Below are 20,754 nucleotides of genomic sequence, written 5' to 3' on the forward strand. Positions count from 1 at the left end.
CTTCCTTGCCCCTCCCTGGAAAAAATCCTGCGGACGTCCATGTTGACAGACAAGAATGGTTATCGGTGATCTTTCAAGGGGCTCTGCACTTAGGGCAGTTTGGGTTCTCACGCTGCTTTTATTTGAATTGTTATTTTCTAAAAATTTCCGGGAGGGCTTTAGCTCCCTTCATTCCTCTCCTCTCAGTGTCTGAAGTACAATGCACATTTACTCGTGACTGTACGTACAAGCTTTGGCAAATTTTCCATCCGGTTTTTGACTATGTTACGTACGAAATTTCTTGATCGTCACGTAACATGCTTCGCTCCCGATGATGTTTTTTTTGTTTCTAGGTCACCACCTCCCATTTCGTTGTGCTCGAGTCACGCCACAAAGCCACCGAGGTTCCCTTAAATTATTAGAATCAGAGAACAGAAACGAATTAAAAATGGAGTCATTGAAAACGAGGAAAGCCTTACGAGAAAAATGCAAATTCGTCGGAAAAATTGCTCTGCTCAAGTGACCTCTACCACCTGACCAGAAGAGCTGCGCACGTGGTCGTTGGGAGCGAGCGCATTCTGCTTCTCTCAAGGAGATTCTAATTTTGGTGAAAGCAGGAAAAACGCAGCCCGGTAATGTTCCTTTAAATGGACAATTGAGCTGGGTGGGCAAATTGGTGTAGCAGTGCTATGCTGATTGTGTTTCAGGGGAACGGGAGGGGAGGGAGGTGCAGAGGAAGGATTCCGTCTGTACCAACCCAAACCAGATACTGAAGTCCTTGGGCAACAGCAAATCTGCTGAGGCCCATATATATAAGCCCACTGCCGATTATCCTGATTATTGTCTCGTGAAAGTGTAAAAGCAGTGACAGGATCTTAAAATGTCTCTAGTAAAGGTAAGTCTGCTTGGAGCTTGCCAATGGGAGTTTAAATACTTCTTGAGGTACTCAATCTTCAATACAAAACATAGTTGTATTGTATTTCCAAGTAGTTAGTATATTTAATATATTTTTGGCACATAGCAAATATCTTGTTCTTTTTTTCATTTTGTGGCCATTTTTACAGCAATATTCTCAAATGGAGCTCCTTTTGCAAATGGAGACCACCCCAAGCCTCTTCTAAATGGGTTGCATCCGTAAACTTACAGGTTGGGTGAGAAGTAACTAGGCATTGAAAATTTGCTGTAGATTTTATAATATTGAAGCAACCTCAATGAAATACTGTGCATGCACATTATGGAATATGATTACATATGTGCCAGTTCAGAATTCAATGCAGTCACCGCCGGCATCCACCAGTTTCCTCCAACGAACGCGGTGGAATCCACGGTCTTCTGTAGGAATTCCTTCGGAACATCCTTAATTCATGCCTCCAAAAGTTCCACAGTGCGGGGTTTTGTCTTGTACACTTCCTCCTTTCCTCAGCCCCACAGGAAAAAGTTACAGGGCTTGAGGTCTGTATTTCTTACAGGCCAATCGTGAGGTCCTCGTCGTCACAGTCAACGCCCCGGAAAATTGTGGTCGAACCAGTTCCGTACGGAAAGTGTAAAGTATGCCGGCGCGCCGTCTTGCATAAAAGCAAGCTCACCAATGTTTCCACACCGAGATACAATGGGCCAAGCATAGCCTTACAAATGGTGCCATGCTGAAAATATGGACCTACGGCCCTATCGGCTATCATATTGTAAAATTCGTATGCTCATATGCAATCCGATCCATAATATACGTGTATTTACTTATATGCACAGAAGGTTTCATTGAGATTGCTTAAATATTAAAAAAAACTACAGCAACATGTCAATGCCTAGTTACTTTTTAGCCGTCCTATACAAATAGAGTTACTGGAAAACACACTCCAGACATTATCATTGCAACGCGTTTTGATTACATGTCTATTTCCAATTCCTCTCTAGATTAAAATTTAGACCTTGAAAAGCTGATATTTACTTTAATTGCTATGTGCAATCTCAGTGCTGAATGAATACATGAAAGTCTTATTACATTACGTTCCTAGGGGTGTAAGGGGGACCCTTCTAACCCAAATGTTATCCTAACTTCCACGTAGTACACGCTGAATACATTTTGCAGACTAATGAGGCTCTGGCGTATGGATCCATGGCCAGTATAATTCTCTATGGGTCTTGTGTCCATATATGTTTTGTGATTGTCCCTTCATTTACTTTCCATCATTCATCCTCATCTTCGCAATTAGTCAAAAGTAGCAGAAAAGTGAAGTAAAATAAATGATAGCATTCATTCATTCATTCACATGGGTTAAGTTCGTAGTTGTTGTTTTGTATTTTCAGCAAAGGTACACCCTACAGTTAGGCTCATAGCTTACAATATTTGAAGAACCAACCAACTTTTAGGAAGTAATGCCAATCTTTCTTCAATCAGTAGCCTTTTAGCAGAGTACTTTCAGTTTCTTTTGCCTTATCATATCACACTTTTACAAAAAAATGCCTACCACATGAAGGTATTCACCGTTTTGTAATTTTTTTTCTATTTCTCAATATTTGCTACTGTAATCTTCAAAATGAGCATCACCACTCCTGAACATATGCGCGCCTAGGAATGTCTTCCCTTTCATCGTTTCATCATGAGTTCTATATTTTCACATCTTTTGTTGGCTCAAAAGGTAACTCTCTGAGCACACCGCTGTTCCTGAGATTTCCACTAATTCTCTCACATGAAGGTGCTTGAAGCATTCGTGTCACCTTCACCTTCACTTTCACCTCAATGCAAAATAAACCAAGTCACACGTTCTATACACGTCATCTTCGCCTGTTAACCTTGCCGTGTTCTATATGTTGGAGAAAATATGATATTGGAAGTGACCAATTGACCACCTAAAGGCAAAATTCCTAATAATTATGAGATTTATTGAAATAAAAATAAGTTTCATATTACAAAATGAAGGTAAGTCTTTGCACTGTATCTCGTAGTACACATGAGTAAAAATCTCTTTCTGCAAATGAACAAAAAATGCACAAACAAAAGTCTGCAAAACCCATATTACCCCACTGATGGGGGTAAAATGAGCACACTGTTGAGGAATGTGGGCAGTTATATTTAATGGAGACATTTAAGGACATATATACGTAACTCTTAGTCACAGGATAGCACTGAATGAATGCATATCATAAACATGTCCTGCAGTCCTCAAATTTTCTCATTCTCCTAACATGTAGGGCAGATGAAATTTATTCTTCCTGTGTACCAACACAATGATTATGGTACCGGAAAAAAACAAAATTGACAACAAACCCACTCCACACCACGATGCCAACGTTTGCATACAGGAGACTGACTGTCATCGCTAGGTGCATTCGTTAATGGAATATGATGTGAACAGGCACGTAACCAGTGGGAGAGCTCGGGGGGCCGAAGCCACCTATTCTACAAATACAAATTTCATTTATAGTGGTATTTAGTTCTATTTCCTTAGTAGGATTTAAACATCTTGTAGGGAAAACAAGTAAGTAATGTACTGAGAAATTCATCTTCAGGGCTACTCTCCCCTACTTTTTCGTCTTTAGATGGCAACTGCTAATTAGGGATGAGCCCCCACCCTCCCTCCGAATAAAATTCTGGCTACGGGCCTGGATGTGAATTTGTTATGGATCGTGAAGAGTTATGAATACACTTCTTTTCTTTGCAGTCTCTGAGGTTTCAAAAAGATTATATAGCTTAGAAGCTTATCTTTCTAAACTGTCCATATTACACCGAATTGCTGTGCTCATTTTCCACTGAATTGCAACCTTTTATGTAAGTTGGTCGTACTGCGATAGACGAGCCACAACACCAAGGTGCAATTCATAGTATGTGATCCACTGTTCTAGCATTGTTGTTACTACATACGCAGATCATTACATCGAATAATATTCTTCCCAGATCTTAACTCCTGGTAGTCAACAATAATATCAGCAGTATTTTTTATTACAATTTTAAGGGGCACTTCCCTTTAAACAGGTCCAGAACGCTTATTTTCGCCAGCGCAGATGGGAACGCAGTTGCAAGTGACAATCAAGACACCAATGTTGTCAATGTAGAGTTGATTTTTTTTCACCACACACAGCATACACTGTGACGCAATAACATTAATAGTGCCCATATTCCCCTAGTTCCTCTAAGCCGAGTGCCCCTTTTACAGCCTATTACAAGACAACATTTACACCTGGTGTATATTTCACAACAACGAGGGTAGAGAAACATTAAGAAAAATATTAGCAAACATGAAACGAAACATAAAATAAAAAAAATATAAGAGATGTAGAATATTGCCTTATTGATCTAATTCATTGCAATTTTTTAATGTCGTCACTTTAATGTGAACTGAATGTTAAACCCTTTTTTTGTGTGTGCATTTACATGTTTACTATACGTTCACGACCTCTAGTTAATAGATAGCCCTCCCCGATGGCACAGTGGTAGCGTTGTAGAAGTGTAATCAACGGATCCCGGATTCGATACCCGTTGGAGGCACATTGTGGTTCAGATAGCGCTTTAAACTGTAGCTCCAGTCCCGATTATCATCCCTGCGCATAAAGTGGACTTAAAACACCAACTCATTCAATCTGGTTAATAGGCACTCATTTAATAGCATTCAGATTAGAATATTCACATGGAATGGCATTAAAACACTAATTTTAGAAAAAAATGGAGATCCCATGTACCCATCTTTGCTATGATTAACAGCCTGTTCATCGTAAAACTATATGCATTGTTTTTATTTGATATTGTTAAAAGTTTTACCCATATTTCTCTATGCCTAATCTCAAGAACCTATCTCCGTAAATATTATTCTTAGTTCTGATATATTTAATGGCTACAATCAGTCCCGAAATGACTGTGTATAAAGGCGTTGGAATGGTTAAGTCATAATTTTAGATGCATCAGTGCTCAAAGTGGAGGAGCGGGGGACAGTTAAGAAAATTTGTGTGAAGCATTCCTTCTCCACACCTTCTTCATTGTCTGCACGTTGAACCATACAAACCTCACCCTACTTATCCCCTAATTCGACCAGATCATTCCAAGTAGGAATTTCCACTTCTAGTATTGAGTTACACTACAAGGTTGATCGTGTCTTCCCGTTTCGCCTTATCCCATTTATTGCGTTTTCACCTCCTCCAATACAATTTCGCGTGATTTTTGTGACACGAACTTTCTAAGGCGAAACGGGACATCCCATTTCGCGTTATCCTGTTTCGCCTTACACACAAAAAATTTCCCATCTGGGAATATTATCGACTTGAAGGGTAATTCATAATGGGAGCGCAGAGCTTGTGATGTTGCCTACCTTGTTCTCCATCACGACCCGTAGGAGCACCGACCTTTCTTGGAAAACCCTGATTGGTCCGACCTTAAAAAATGTAAACGACCAATCACGACGAATATTCACTGTAATCAATCGTATATAACAGAACGTATGCAAAAACATTTTGTTAATATCAAGTTATTGTTAGGTTAGGTTAGGTTAGTTTCTTAGTATGAGTCCAAAAACACGCGATAAATTCACGTTATATCAATGTAGCATGGTGTTTTATTACATTAATAATAATGACCCTTCATGTCGATAATTAGGGAGACAAATTTATGGTAAATAAAAACTGAGGAGAGCTGTAAATAAAATGTTAGATCAGCGGTACATACCAGCGGTGGAAAAAAAAAATTGGCACACACTTTTCATGATGAGAGGAAACAATATACAAAGAGCTATAAATTGATAAACTACTTCATTTTTATATACTGTTCACATACACAAGTACTTATATTTCTACTGTAATTGCCAGTAGCTTCGATTGGGTGGGGCAAGGATAGTTTACTTTTCTTGCTAGACAAGGCTTAGTATTTAGAGGCCATAGTGTAGGGGCAAAGAAAGCATGCAAGTTCAATGAAACTGGAAGTTGAGTAGACATTCGGGGAAAGAAAGGAATGCAGCTTGACAGGGAGCAAAGTTTTCGAACTGAGATTATGTGCATGGGAAATCCCAATTTTCAGCGTCTTCCTGATGTGATCGAAGATAAAAAGTTCTTCAGCTGCAAGTGGTAGGAAACTTTAGGCAAACGTTTCGTTAGAAATCGACAGTTTGCGCGCACAACCTCGATTGCCGGTTTTTGCGTGTTTTCTACTTAATTTGATGATATTTCACGGTTATTTCGCGAAAAAGCGTTCATTTCGTGGAAAAGCACACATTTCGCATTACTTCGCGAATAAAACTCATGCATATTTCATCATTGGGGGTGTAGTTACGTGCAGAATGTTCAAAATTACATCTTTTTTTCACATTTCGCGATTTCGCGCATCGCGAAAATTCAATGTCCTTATCGATAATATTCCCTGGTGGGAAATTTTTTGTGTGTAAGGCGCATCAGGGTAAGGAGAAATGGGATGATGTCCCGTTTCGCCTTAGAAAGTTAGTTTCACACAAATCACGCGAAATTGTATTAGGTGGTGAAAACGCAATAAGGCGAAGCGGACCGTAATCAGGTTGATTTACACTTCTATTGCCTAAACTACAAATTATAACATTTCAAAGTCAACACCTTTTTATGTTTTAAATACATAATTATCTCTGATGAAAAACTAATATATCCATAAATAGGATTGAACTTTCATTTTGATGTACTAACTAACTCCTCTAGTCTTCTTAAAGCAGAAGTTTTATGGCTGTAGGAACACAAGCCTTCCATCTGTCCCTATTCTGGGCAAGACCAATCCAATCTTTTCCATCCTTACCGATTTCCTTAGGTCCATCTCAACGTTATCCCTCCATCTTCATCTTGTCTTTCCTACAGATCTTTTACCATCAGGTTTCACAAGAATCCTGTAATCTTTTTCATGTACTTAACAGTAAATATCAAATTATGCTCTCCCTTCCTGAGAAAATTCTTGAAGCTTATTTTGGAGAAACCATATATGTCTTATAATAATATGTTAGTAATCTCGGCGGTAGAATACGTTGAAGGGTAGATTCAAAATATTGCTTTCGAAGTTCCTGTGATTGAATCCATGGCAGGGTATGGATTGAGTTGACCTATAAACCCCATCACATTATAACGTACGCAGAGGGGCAAGAGGAAGAAGTTACCCCCCTAACATTCTTACATAGAAATTTAGTGTAGAGGAATTTCATCGCCCTTATTAAACAATATTATACTCTTTTAAAAGTTCAGGGGTCCTGGGTTCGAATCCTGGCCTGAGCATGGATGTTTGTGAGTGTCCATTCATCAATTTCATCATATCGTCACTCATCCCTATCTTCGCAAATTAGCCAAAAGTTGCACAAAAAGCGAAGTAAAATGAAGGAAATCAATCAATCAATCACTATTTAAAAAATGAAGTATTTTCAAGCCGACGAAAGTTCCAAGGTAGGCTACTACGGAGGGGAGGAAGGTGCATTATTTCCTGTGTAATTGAACTATCAAACGTCTTTCTTCAGGAAATTTATTGTTATTAACACTCCAACACACTTTATTCGCTAGCAGTGTTACGCCTATGCATTTGCAGAATAAATTGCCCATACATTGGAAATCAGTAGCGACTATTGGGTGACAAAAGTGGGGGACCGGGAGCAAGGAGAGTTTACTGTTTCTTTGTAGACAAGGTTTAGCATTAAGAGGCGATAGTGTGGGGACAAAAAGTTGCAAGAAGTGTGGGGGCAAGTGCTCCCGCCCCGTAATTGCCGTCATTATTGGAAATGAATAAATTTAATTGTTTTGAATCTGCTGTGGGTCTACCCAAGCCTAGGTTTCATCTAATCTTCACCATCGTCATCATAAAACTAAAGATACAGAATAAAGACATTAAATGAACCAAACAATATACAGCAGTGGTGTATAGAGAATTTAAGATAGTAGGTAACCGCAGTCCAAAATAATTAAATTCATCTGAGAACTGAAGGTTTTTGGAAATAAAATGACAGGTATCAGAAACAGTAAACATAGGAAAATACTGTAATTATTGAAATGTTCCATCAGCAGGAAATTTTCTGCTTTTCTTTGAATTTCAATTGCTTCGGCTATTAGGTGGTGGAAAAACATACAGGGTGCGGCAGAAATATTGAGACGATTTGAAAATCGCACCACCAGAATCTCCCGACAGGTGCAAATTCGTGTCTCGTTGTGAGCAGTAGTGTATAGCCTTCAGTAGCCATGAAGCGTTGGTCAAGTGAGCATCGTGCATTCGCAGGGGAATGTTACTTTAGGAATAAAAATTCTGCCACTATAACGAAACGTAGATTCAGGCGCCAGTTCAATATTGGGAGAAATGGGAAAGTGCCGAAACGACAGACAATTCTGAATTGGGTAAGAAACTTCAGAACGATTGTATCAGCCACAAGCAAGAAGAGCCCAGGAAGCTGTGGAAAGGGTCAGGGAAGCTTTTCTGCGCAGAGGTTTGTTTCAGGGAGGAATTGTGTCCATCTAACTGACATTATTTTCAAGACATAGGCATCACACGAAATGCTTTTGTATGTACTTTCCAGTCATCTAATTGTTTTCATTGTTATTTTGAGATGTAATATAGATTTTGAAATTTGAAATCGTCTCAATATTTCTACCGCACTCTGCATGATCATATGAGGTTGGATTGTTTGGAATTTTAATAACTTTAAAAAGAAGTAGATTAAGTTTCCTTTCATTTTGCAGGCAGTTCTTCTCCTAGCAGCGGTGGTAGCTGCTATCTCTGAAGCAACGCCTATTGGTGGATATGCTGGAATTGGTGGCATTGGCGGATATGGCGGAGGTCTGGGAGGAATTGGTGGAGGTCTGGGAGGAATTGGTGGACTGGACTATTATGTAAGTGATAACTATGGAAGTATTATTAAAATATTGACTGATGTCTCATGAGGGATGGGCATTTGTACACTGACCATCGTTAACCGAAATCGTTGATAATTACAACTGTGTAAGGAGAAGTCCAAAATCAAAGTATTTTGTCATGCGCTGGCATAGGCATTATATTTTTCAAAAAGTATTTGTTATTGCAATGAAAGTAAACATTCCGTGATTATAAACGATCACAAAATTTTAATTATGTAAATTACGAAATGTATACCGATACCATTCGAAGAACAGCTCAAAGAATTTTAGCGGATGTGTAATTGTTGGCGTTAACTACAACAATAGATGGCATAACAATAAAATAATGAAAAAAAGGAAAAATCTGTCGATTGATAATGTGTTATTGTAAATGGCATTGTTGTTAGAAGCAAATTGTGTTACTGTTGATGTTTACTGCATGTTTAGGTTTGAATTTCAGTTCAGTGTGAATTCTGTAGCGTTTGGAGATTCATGGCGAACCCACAGGAACGTAGTTGGTGTGTATTGGAATACCATAACACACGGAGTGTAGTAACAGTTCAGCGTGCCTTCCGACGGACCTTCAGACATGCGGTACATACTGACAAGACGATCCTGAGATGGTACAGAGATTTTCTAGAGCGAGGATGCATATGTGATCATAGGAAAGGCCATTCAGGGAGACCATCTGCCAATATGGAAATTGTGGAACAGGTGCGGGAGACATTTGTACGTAGTTCTATGAAGTTGTGCGTAGAGCTAACCTGCAGATAAACATCCCTAAATCCTCCGTGTCCAAAATTCTACGTACTCGTTTGAAGTTTTATCCCTATAAACTGCAGTTACTGTAAAAGTTGAAACCTGATGACAGTGAAAAACGACTTGCTTTCTGTGAACATTTATTAACACTTATGGAGAATACTGAGGACCTGTCAGCGAAAATTATTTTCAGTGACGAAGCAACGTTCCACGTCAATGGGAAAGTACACAAACACAATGTTAGGATTTGGGAGACACACAATCCACATTTTGTTTTGGTGGTTGAACGTGACTCCACAAAGATAAATGTGTTCTCTGCCTTATCGAAACTGAAAGTGTATGGGCCATTTTTCTTTCACTAGGACACTGTCAACGGTATGAATTACCTTGATATGTTCAGTGAGTGGCTTTTTCCACAATTAGAAGAAGAAGACAATTCATTTATTTTTCATTAAGATGGAGCACCTGCTCACTGGCATCTCGATGTTCGGAATTTTCTAAATGAGAAACTTAAAGGAAGATGGATTGGGCGCTCCGGAAACAAAGATGATGTGATCTGCAAGTGGCCACCGAGGTCCCCTAACTTGTATGTCTGTGAATTCTTTTTATGGGGTCATATAAAAGATATTGCATACGTACCTCCACTGCCTTAAGATCTGGAAGATCTGAAACGCCATATCATTGCCGCCATCGGGACCGTCACTGTAGATACGTTGCAACGCGTGTGGCATGAGTGGAAATATCGCCTTGATGTTTCCAGTGTGACACGAGGAGCTCACATTGAGTGTCACTGAGGTAGGTAGTTAGGTATTCAATTTCTTTGGGTTTCTGTCTCTAATGGTACCAACTATCTTCTATATAGCTATATAAAAATGGATGTATGTGTGTGGCTATGTGTGTGGGTGTGTACATATGTTTGTTCCGGCATAACTCTCGAACATCTGAAGCAATTTTAACCAAACTTGGTACAAGTATCACTTGCAATCTGGAAATAATACTTTTGGGGTAAGACACCCTTGGCACCCCTAGGGGTGGGGTGGGAAGGGGTGACATGTAAAAATAATCCAAAATGACAGATATTAAATTCCGCACAAACAGACATCCGTGACTCTATGCAATCCAGCACAACGACAGTGTTTCTCGGGTTGTCTAACATTCAGGCTGTGTTGCGAAAACGACCGATATTAGTGTGAAATCCATAGTTTTCGTGACACTCCCAATGCGGTTCAACTTCAAGTTCATCACCTATCGGCATGGGGGGTGAGAGGGGGTGAAAAATAAAATGCCACAAATGACCTACATTAGTGTCGAATCCATAGTTTTAGGATTCGCTAAGCTAATTGGTGACATTTACGATCACATTTAAAATTAGTTAAATTTTACACTATAGTTAGAATTCATTATTTTCCTGTCTAATACAAGATAGGGATAAATAAATACCCGGGCAACGCCTGGTAATCAGCTAGTTTTATATAAATATGAGTACCGAGAGCAATGCTATATGTGTTTATAATCACGGAATGTTTTTGTGAACACACTGTATATACAAATCACGACATTCACGAGATAATCATGTGAAGAATTGTAAAATTCATCGTACATTTAGGCCATACTTCCGAGGTGGAGTGATCATACTGATCACATTTCCAACTGGCGGCTCGGAAACAACGAATCAGTGATCAGTTAATTCTCTTCGATTGACATCGGGCATTTTCGAGTCACAAGGCACCGAGAGTTCCTGGCGGGACGAAACAAATGAGCGTCAAATACACAGCATGTTGCCAACGGTACTGTAAAACGGAGGGGGGGGGGGGAGAGTTGATCAGCGCCGTTAGTGGATAAATGTTGTAGAATAGCACACAAAGCACGGAAAATTAGTACACAAAACACCCAAACACTGTACAAACATGCTAATGAAAATAACTGACAAAAACAGACATACGCTTGCGAACGTTGTAACGGGAGAGCGATGTTACTCCTACATCTTTTACTTCGTAACTGAGGTTGTTGACACTCATCGAGCTAAACCTCTCAAATTTAGATGGACAAATTTTCTGTTCTACAATTCTTTCTGGCCATTGCTTCCATGCACAAAACACTTGCATAAGTCCATCCTTCACGATAGACACAAAATTGCAGACCATATATTCCTCCAGGGCCTCCTCGATTGCAAAGTGTTAGCGTCCTCGCCTTGTAATCAAAGGTTCCTGGGTTCGATACCCGGTGGAGGCACATAGTGGTTCGGATCCCACTTTTAACTGTAGGTCCAGTCCCGATTAGCCATACTGTGCATAAAGTGGACTTAAAACACCAAATAAATCCAATCCTATCCATATATTCCTCCATAAAGTAACCAATGGGAACATCAGAAGTGGGCCCCTTCTCCAGGAAATTCACTTTCGAGTGCCTTCTCGCACCACAAGGTTTTCACATATCAGAAACCAAGATTTTGCCTCATCCAACGTTCTCTCTTCCACTGACGACCCGGCTAATTCAACACTTTTGCAAACCGAATAGACATTGTTGAAAAACAGGCACGTTAGAGAAGGCTATTGTGTAACAGTATGTAAAGTACTTTAGCACATATATGTATTTTAGTTTATGTTGATATTCTTTATTGTTACTTTCTATTGTTATTTTTACTCTATCTTCCATTGTTTTTACATTTGGAATTCTCTGGTAAATAAGTAAATAATGCGATTGGTGGACGGATAGAGCTATGTAGCAAAATGCAGGCCAGCCGCCGCTTGGCCCCTCGATCAGTATAGCATATCGCGCTACAACGTCAGAGGTTCCAATCCCGGACTGGGCATTTGTTCTTTGTGAGGATTCCATCTTCAAATTCACATCATGATTCATCCACATCGTCGCGACGCCCCCGCCCCCTCCACAAACGTCTCCCTCTTCCCACACACATGCTCTTGATTGTCGTTATGCATTTGAAATACCAATAGCTGGATGGTGACCCTAATTTCCAGGGCAATTCTCGAATTGGAGAGAGAAGCTGGAAAGGTTTCTGATCACTCCGGTCTTGGTCTCCGCTGGTGTGAACATGGCCTTCACAACGACCTTCCACGCGGCGTAGCGAATCCGTTACGCTACGTGATTCCCTTCGAGGAACCGTTACACGGCGTGGACGTCCTGATCTTCCGCAAAGTGTAACGTAAACAATACCGCCAACGGTCCTTTCGCTTTCCGTGAACGGATTACAACACGCACATTTTAAAATTATAATTTCCGTTTGTTTTTTTAAATGGTGGCTGGCATTGCCATTTCGAATTTCCTTCAAAACACAATGTTCCGGATGCATTATGCCAGAGCCTTCGCATGGAGGAATTACAAGGGAAAAGCTTTTATATGTGTTTTGTTGTGGGCAAAAATGGTGTAAGTAAGTTTAGAAAAAGAAAAGAAAAGCATTTCAGTTGTCCTTGTGACAGAAGCCAAAACTATTACTTATTTCATTTCATTTTACATTAAGTTCGTTTCAGAAACTGTTTTGTGGTACCCTTGACTGGTTCGGATCCCACTTTAAACTAGAGAATGTGAAATATTTTGCATGGTTTATGAAGGTTTTGTTGTTCATGAACGTTTTCAGTTGATTTTAGCCCTCGGAAATGTGTTCTTGTGAAGTAAAGTACGTCTGTTACCTTAGCGTGTTACTTTACCGTGTAGCAGAACAGCCTGAAGGCTTTGCGCAAGTGAATATAGCACCCAAAACGACTTTCCACAACAGCAGCTATAATTTTACGTAGTTAGGTTAGGATTGTTAGGTTTTTGTACTGATCGTTATTTTCGACGTGTACTTTCGCTACTTTAGTGTACAGTGTCTCTCAAAAGTTTTAGGACAACGACATTTTAAACTAGGCAACACAATTTACACAAGCCGTTGGTGGGTTGCGTGCAGAGTTAGGCTCAATTTCAGGGTTGCCACATGCACAATAGATATTTATAAAATACGCGAAAGAAATATAAACAAGTATTATTGTATAAAATTATTAAAAATATCACTATTATATCGCAAATGACAAAATTCTTTCTGAAAGAAAAAAAATAGGTTTTCTAGTATTTCATCGCTGATGAGTCTACAATAAGGAAAAGAGGTGAGAGGAAACGAAAGGTTACAAAAGAGAGGAGAAAGAGAAAGCGAAAGGAGAAGAGGAAAAGTAGAGGAGAGAAGAAAGATAGGATAGACGAGGAGAGGAGATGTAGTGAGGAGAATGGAAAAAGATTCGAGGAGAGATGAGGAAAAAAGAACAAAGAAGAGAAAAGAGGAGGCAAACGAGAGGAGAGGAGAGGAGGAGACGAGAAGACGGAAGTGTAGAGTAGAGTAAAGGAGAGAAAAAGAGAAGAACGAAAAAAGAGATAATAGTGCAGTGGAGTCGGAAATCTAAGACAGGAAAGGAGATAAGAGGAGTGGAGAAGAGTGGGATGGAGATAAGATGCGAAAAAAGTAGGGAAGGCGATATGAGATAAAAGCAGAACGGAAAGAGGGGAGAGAAGAGGTAGTTGCAGAAAATATCGTCTGAGCGTCAAGAATGGATGCATTGGTCAAATTATCGACATGAAACATTCAATAACATTTTGAAATGTATTGGAGAATATATTAGATCGGTGCGAAATGCCTTTTGGCTGGGTTCAGAGCAAATTAAAATCTTCCATGTAAGATCTTTGATTTTACCTGCGATTACACCACTAAAAAAATGAACGTAATTTTTAATATTTATAAGAATTATTCAATTCTCCTCCACTTCTCGGTTCGTTGAAATGGAGATTTTGTAATTCAATATTTCCCCTCCCCCCATCGTTAATTCCAAACTGAATCATTCCGTTTCACACGGCGTGGACAATGAACACAATGGGATATGTCTAAAACTTACGAAAATTTTCTGCCACCGGAAGGGTTTGAACCTGCGACCATCAGATTGACAATCCTGAACGGTAGCCACTACCCTACAAGCTTTAGCTCCTTAAACCAGGTAGAAGAACCACTACACCACGCCTTTATCTTCGAATGAAACAACAATTTTTTTTAAGTATTCTGTCCCTCCAATATTGTAAATGTCGTTTGGTATACGTGTAGTTGAACTTTTACTTTAATTTTGATTTGCTTTCTTGTAGTATAACCGATATCTTCGAGAAATAATTTTCGAAGTGATTAAAAACGAGAATATTGGTAGTTGTGAAAATGCGAGTTATTTCTTCTAACGTATTATTGTGATTAGACATTACTAATGGAAAATAACTAGAGGCTTGAACATTACAGGACGATGTTCTTTTCCTGTGATACTGTAACAGACAAAATGCTTAATTACTGATGCAAGTCTTGTGTCCAGAACAGTCTTATGAAATGTATTTGCTATTGCGTAAGATAACACGAAATAATTACACCGTGTGCGAACTACCAAATCTGTGCAACGTTTATACGTAAACAGGCGGAAAATTTTATTCATAAAATCACTTCACATTTGACAGTGTTAGTCAAGAGAGACTCGTGGGACACTGTGTTAAGGTGCTGGACTAAATCCTTCTAATTTTTCTTCCTCGAAGAACAACAATTTCTAAGGAAGCGCAACAGTGATGATCTTTCTTATTTCTTATAAATGCTTACACTTTCCTTTAATTGGGTTAAAAATAAATAAGAATATTGCTTGCATTTCTGTCATTGACGTAGACCAGAGAGAGAGACAGACAGACAGACAGATATTACAAAATAGTTCAAATAGTGCGAGCGCCATTAAAAAGTCATGATAATTCTATGTTGCGTACTTAGAATTATTCATACAATAAAGAACATGTCTAATTGTGAGTTAACAAAAAAAACAATAATAAAGAGACATTTTCGCATCACGATTGCAGTTCGAAAAAGTCGGGACAGGAATTGAAAGTAACGTACTGTCCTGACTAAATCGGTGAATCGGACGTCTGGTAGCCTTGCATCAATGATTATAAAACTAAAACCACCCAATATTGCAGCTTGATGACTTTTGGCCAAGAAACAGATTCATTTATACAAGAGTAAAATTGAAATTTTTGCACATCTTTGCATTGAACTCAAGTGGGAATAGGGGTAAAATTAGCATGTCCAGAATTGCCACACATATAAATAGTTATTTCATTAATATTTGTCAATGTCTTTGAAGCAGTACACAATTATCGTTAGAGTATCATAATCCATGATCTTATATATAAAAATATCCCGTTGAACGTGTGTCAATTCATTTATTTGTTTATTTTTTTTTATAAATTCCATATGCAGAACAATGTAGCCAGTATATACTGCTATTGCAAATAATGTTACCATGCTCTTGTTTAATGGAAGGGATTCTTTTTTAAGGAACATCTAGTATGGAGGATGGAACGTGGGACAGCAATGCTTTCAAGAACTCTAACCAATACATTACGCCCTTTGTTTTCTTGGAGCTACTGTTCCTAATTATTCTTTCGCCTCAATATTGTAAACGTTATCTGCAAAAAAGAAGTTAAATACTCAGATATAGCTCTGTACTTCTAGAATTACTTTATACACATGCATTTGAAATTTAACTCTGAATTTCTTTCTTCGTATTAGTATATCTAAGCTTGTGAATATATTTTATTTGTAATTTTATAACGGTTTCATGAACATCTACGAAATAGTTCCTTATAACTTGGAATATGGTGAATAGATATGAAATGTCTTGAAATTAATTTTCGACCACTAGATTTTGGCAAGGGAATTATGTGTGATCCGTTTCCAGTTATTCATTGCTTAAACAAACGTTTTAAAACTATGTGGAATTTTCATTCTGGGATAAGTTTCTTTACTTGCTACATGTGAACTACACTCTGTCCCACTTATCTCTGGAGCAGGTGAACGAAAACAAGTATCTGAGCAGCGATGAACACGTGAGAGGAATGGGATTGCGTGGAGGGAGGAAAGCCACTGCAGTTACCAGCCTTCCCAGCAGCGTGCACTGATTCGCTCTGTCCACTCGATCCACTCTCCCCTCTCTCCACTTCTCTTCCGCTATGCGCGGCTTTGCTCCAGAGATGCTGGGACAGGGTACAGTTAATTGTTTCTCAAAATGTATCATCTATCTCTGTGTGCCACACATTTAATTCTTACTCACATGAAAAAAAAATGTCAATTTGTATTCAGGGGTAGTTTCACAGTTACAAACTATTTTGACCTTGATGAGAAGTTTAGTGTAAGTAGGCATTTTGTTTATAATTTTGAAATTGAGGTCGTCTAAGGTTGAAATCCTCATATTTAGGGTTGAACTCGTCACTTAAGAGGTTGAAGATCGTTCTCTACTTTGTGCGTGACCTTCTTTATTTTTCTATTCATTGTTCATCCTCATCGTCGCGATTAGCCAAAGGTAAAATAAGAAAAGTCCTCCTCCGTGGTCTCCGACTGCAGGACGGCATGGATTCGAGTCCGCCTATGCTCACTCTCTAGGTTCTCGGCCTGTGTATGGGACCGGTGGCAAACCCACCATCGTGAAGAAATTGGGGAGCTACGAGTGAGTAGCGTAACCCGGTCTCGGAAATCTCCTATGGGGCATGTTCCTGGGTAAACAAAAAATAATCGATCAGACAATTCGATTATCGAAGGCGATAAAATAACCTCCGGTTGATCAAGTTGCCAATATACAAGGGTTGGATAAAAAGTAATGGCAACACTGCTGTCCCGTGAAAGGGGTGAGTCACAGCGCCACAAGCGTTTCGTGGCTGATAAAGGAATGTCAGACGAGGAAGTATAGTGAGTGGGAGCGATTGTATGTTATTCAGTCAAAAACAGCAGTGCTCTGAAGCAGAGGACGAGAGTGCAAGCGCCCTAACAATATGTTTAGGCAAGAAGAACAACGTCTCTCAGGCAGACGGTCAACGCAGCCTACTTCTGCACCTTCTTGCAACACCACCTTCGTCTCGCATTAAGAAGGAAGCGACGGCACGGTGTCCCATCATCCTGCTTGACAATGCAAGGTGTCACACTGCGAACAATGTGACGGCGCTCCTGCATAACTGGTAGTGGGAGGTACTGGAACATCCGCCGTATTCACCGGTATGATACCGTGTGATTACGACCGTTTTGTCAAAATGAAGGAACCACTGGGCGGGAAGCACTACGACACGCGCGAAGCCATCATACGTGCTATAGGGCGGTCACTGCGGGACATCGACAGAGATGGACGCGCTGACGGTGTACGACGCCTTCCATACGTGTGACAGAAGGTCGTAGAGATGAGGGGCGATTACTTTGAAGGAATGTAACACGTGCTCCTCTGCCAATACAGTCAAGTACCAATTATACCAGTGTTGCCATTACTTTTTATCCAACCCTTGTAAATAAATGGAATACAGATTGTCTTCGAGGTTACATTGTTAAAAAGGAGCGGATACACGTATTACTATCCCAATAATTATTCAATACGGTGTTTTGTTTGTCAGGAATTATCACTTAAACTATTGCATGTTGAGCTGGTGCCTACCTAGCCGCCTCTGATGAAATCTACCATTCTTCAGATTCTCTTTAAAATTCGACTCTGGTCACTTGTAACGTGCTGGGTGCAGACACTGTGCATCGAAGCACAGTGTTTTGCGATAAGAAGCGGCCTTGAATAGCGTGAGTGAGTCACTTTGATCGCGAGCAAGCTAGACTACCAAGCTTGTCTGCCTTTGAAAACCATGTCATTTTTTTCACGGTTTCCGAACGCGATTGCTATTGTAGAAGTATATATTCTCTAAAAAGAGCAAGAAAGGAAATTCGACCAATGTTCTCCCGTCGTTTAAAACCAAATATTATCTATTAAACGAAAAGTTCACGATTGTCAATAACCGGTTTAACCTATCTGAGCATAAGGTGAATGTAAATACTAAATTTAATAGAAAGGTTCTCCAAAATTTCTCTTCCACTGTCTACGTAAGGTCAGTACCCAGGGGAGAGGCCATGTGGGCCATGCTTCCCCCTCGAACCCTAAAATATTTAAATGTGAACCTATAAATAAATAAATACGAAAATAACATCGTCTATATTTGAAATGAGTAAAAATTTCAATTTTGCTTTTGTATAAATAAATCTGTTTCTTGCGCAAAAGTCTTCAAGCTGCAATATTGGGTGGTTTTAGTTTTATTATCATTGATGCAAGGCTACCAGACGTCATATTCACCGATTTAGTCAGGACAGTACGTTACTTTCAATTCCTGTCCCGACTTTTTCGAACTGCAATCGTGATGCGAAAATGTCTCTTTATTATTGTTTTTTTTTTGTTAACTCACAATTAGACATGTTCTTTATTGTATGAATAATTCTAAGTACGCAACATAGAATTATCATGACTTTTTAATGGCGCTCGCACTATTTGAACTATTTTGTAATATCTGTCTGTCTGTCTGTCTCTCTCTCTGGTCTACGTCAATGACAGAAATGCAAGCAATATTCTTATTTATTTTTAACCCAATTAAAGGAAAGTGTAAGCATTTATAAGAAATAAGAAAGATCATCACTGTTGCTCTTCCTTAGAAATTGTTGTTCTTCGAGGAAGAAAAATTAGAAGGATTTAGTCCAGCACCTTAACACAGTGTCCCACGAGTCTCTCTTGACTAACACTGTCAAATGTGAAGTGATTTTATGAATAAAATTTTCCGCCTGTTTACGTATAAACGTTGCACAGATTTGGTAGTTCGCACACGGTGTAATTATTTCGTGTTATCTTACGCAACAGCAAATACATTTCATAAGACTGTTCTGGACACAAGACTTGCATCAGTAAACAAGCATTTTGTCTGTTACAGTATCACAGGAAAAGAACATCGTCCTGTAATGTTCAAGCCTCTAGTTATTTTCCATTAGTAATGTCTAATCACAATAATACGTTAGAAGAAATAACTCGCATTTTCACAACTACCAATATTCTCGTTTTTAATCACTTCGAAAATTATTTCTCGAAGATATCGGTTATACTACAAGAAAGCAAATCAAAATTAAAGTAAAAGTTCAACTACACGTATACCAAACGACATTTACAATATTGGAGGGACAGAATACTTAAAAAAAATTGTTGTTTCATTCGAAGATAAAGGCGTGGTGTAGTGGTTCTTCTACCTGGTTTAAGGAGCTAAAGCTTGTAGGGTAGTGGCTACCGTTCAGGATTGTCAATCTGATGGTCGCAGGTTCAAACCCTTCCGGTGGCAGAAAATTTTCGTAAGTTTTAGACATATCCCATTGTGTTCATTGTCCACGCCGTGTGAAACGGAATGATTCAGTTTGGAATTAACGATGGGGGGAGGGGAAATATTGAATTACAAAATCTCCATTTCAACGAACCGAGAAGTGGAGGAGAATTGAATAATTCTTATAAATATTAAAAATTACGTTCATTTTTTTAGTGGTGTAATCGCAGGTAAAATCAAAGATCTTACATGGAAGATTTTAATTTGCTCTGAACTCAGCCAAAAGGCATTTCGCACCGATCTAATATATTCTCCAATACATTTCAAAATGTTATTGAATGTTTCATGTCGATAATTTGATCAATGCATCCATTCTTGACGCTCTGACGATATTTTCTGCAACTACCTCTTCTCTCCCCTCTTTCCGTTCTGCTTTTATCTCATATCGCCTTCCCTACTTTTTTCGCATCTTATCTCCATCCCACTCTTCTCCACTCCTCTTATCTCCTTTCCTGTCTTAGATTTCCGACTCCACTGCACTATTATCTCTTTTTTCGTTCTTCTCTTTTTCTCTCCTTTACTCTACTCTACACTTCCGTCTTCTCGTCTCCTCCTCTCCTCTCCTCTCGTTTGCCTCCTCTTTTCTCTTCTTTGTTCTTTTTTCCTCATCTCTCCTCGAATCTTTTTCCATTCTCCTCACTACATCTCCTCTCCTCGTCTATCCTATCTTTCTTCTCTCCTCTACTTTTCCTCTTCTCCTTTCGCTTTCTCTTTCTCCTCTCTTTTGTAACCTTTCGTTTCCTCTCACCTCTTTTCCTTATTGTAGACTCATCAGCGATGAAATACTAGAAAACCTATTTTTTTCTCTCAGAAAGAATTTTGGTCATTTGCGATATAATAGTGATATTTTTAATAATTTTATACAATAATACTTGTTTATATTTCTTTCGCGTATTTTATAAATATCTATTGTGCATGTGGCAACCCTGAAATTGAGCCTAACTCTGCACGCAACCCACCAACGGCTTGTGTAAATTGTGTTGCCTAGTTTAAAATGTCGTTGTC

At 39.1% G+C, this 20,754-nt stretch overlaps 1 protein-coding gene across 1 annotated transcript in view; it reads left to right on the forward strand.

The window, feature by feature from the left end:
• The first annotated feature begins 826 nt into the window (after positions 1-826).
• LOC146002074 (cuticle protein 19-like) overlaps positions 827-20,754 on the forward strand; it is a 30,547-nt gene continuing 10,619 nt past the window's right edge. The window contains exons 1-2 of the mRNA XM_083139790.1: positions 827-874; positions 8,626-8,775. Of these exons, the coding sequence (XP_082995916.1) occupies positions 860-874; positions 8,626-8,775 (165 nt within the window). The 5' untranslated portion in view covers positions 827-859. The remainder of the gene's footprint in view (positions 875-8,625; positions 8,776-20,754) is intronic.

This window comes from Lepisma saccharinum, chromosome 18 (genome assembly GCF_977018435.1).
Source record: "Lepisma saccharinum chromosome 18, izLepSacc3.1, whole genome shotgun sequence".
Lineage (NCBI taxonomy): Eukaryota > Metazoa > Arthropoda > Insecta > Zygentoma > Lepismatidae > Lepisma > Lepisma saccharinum.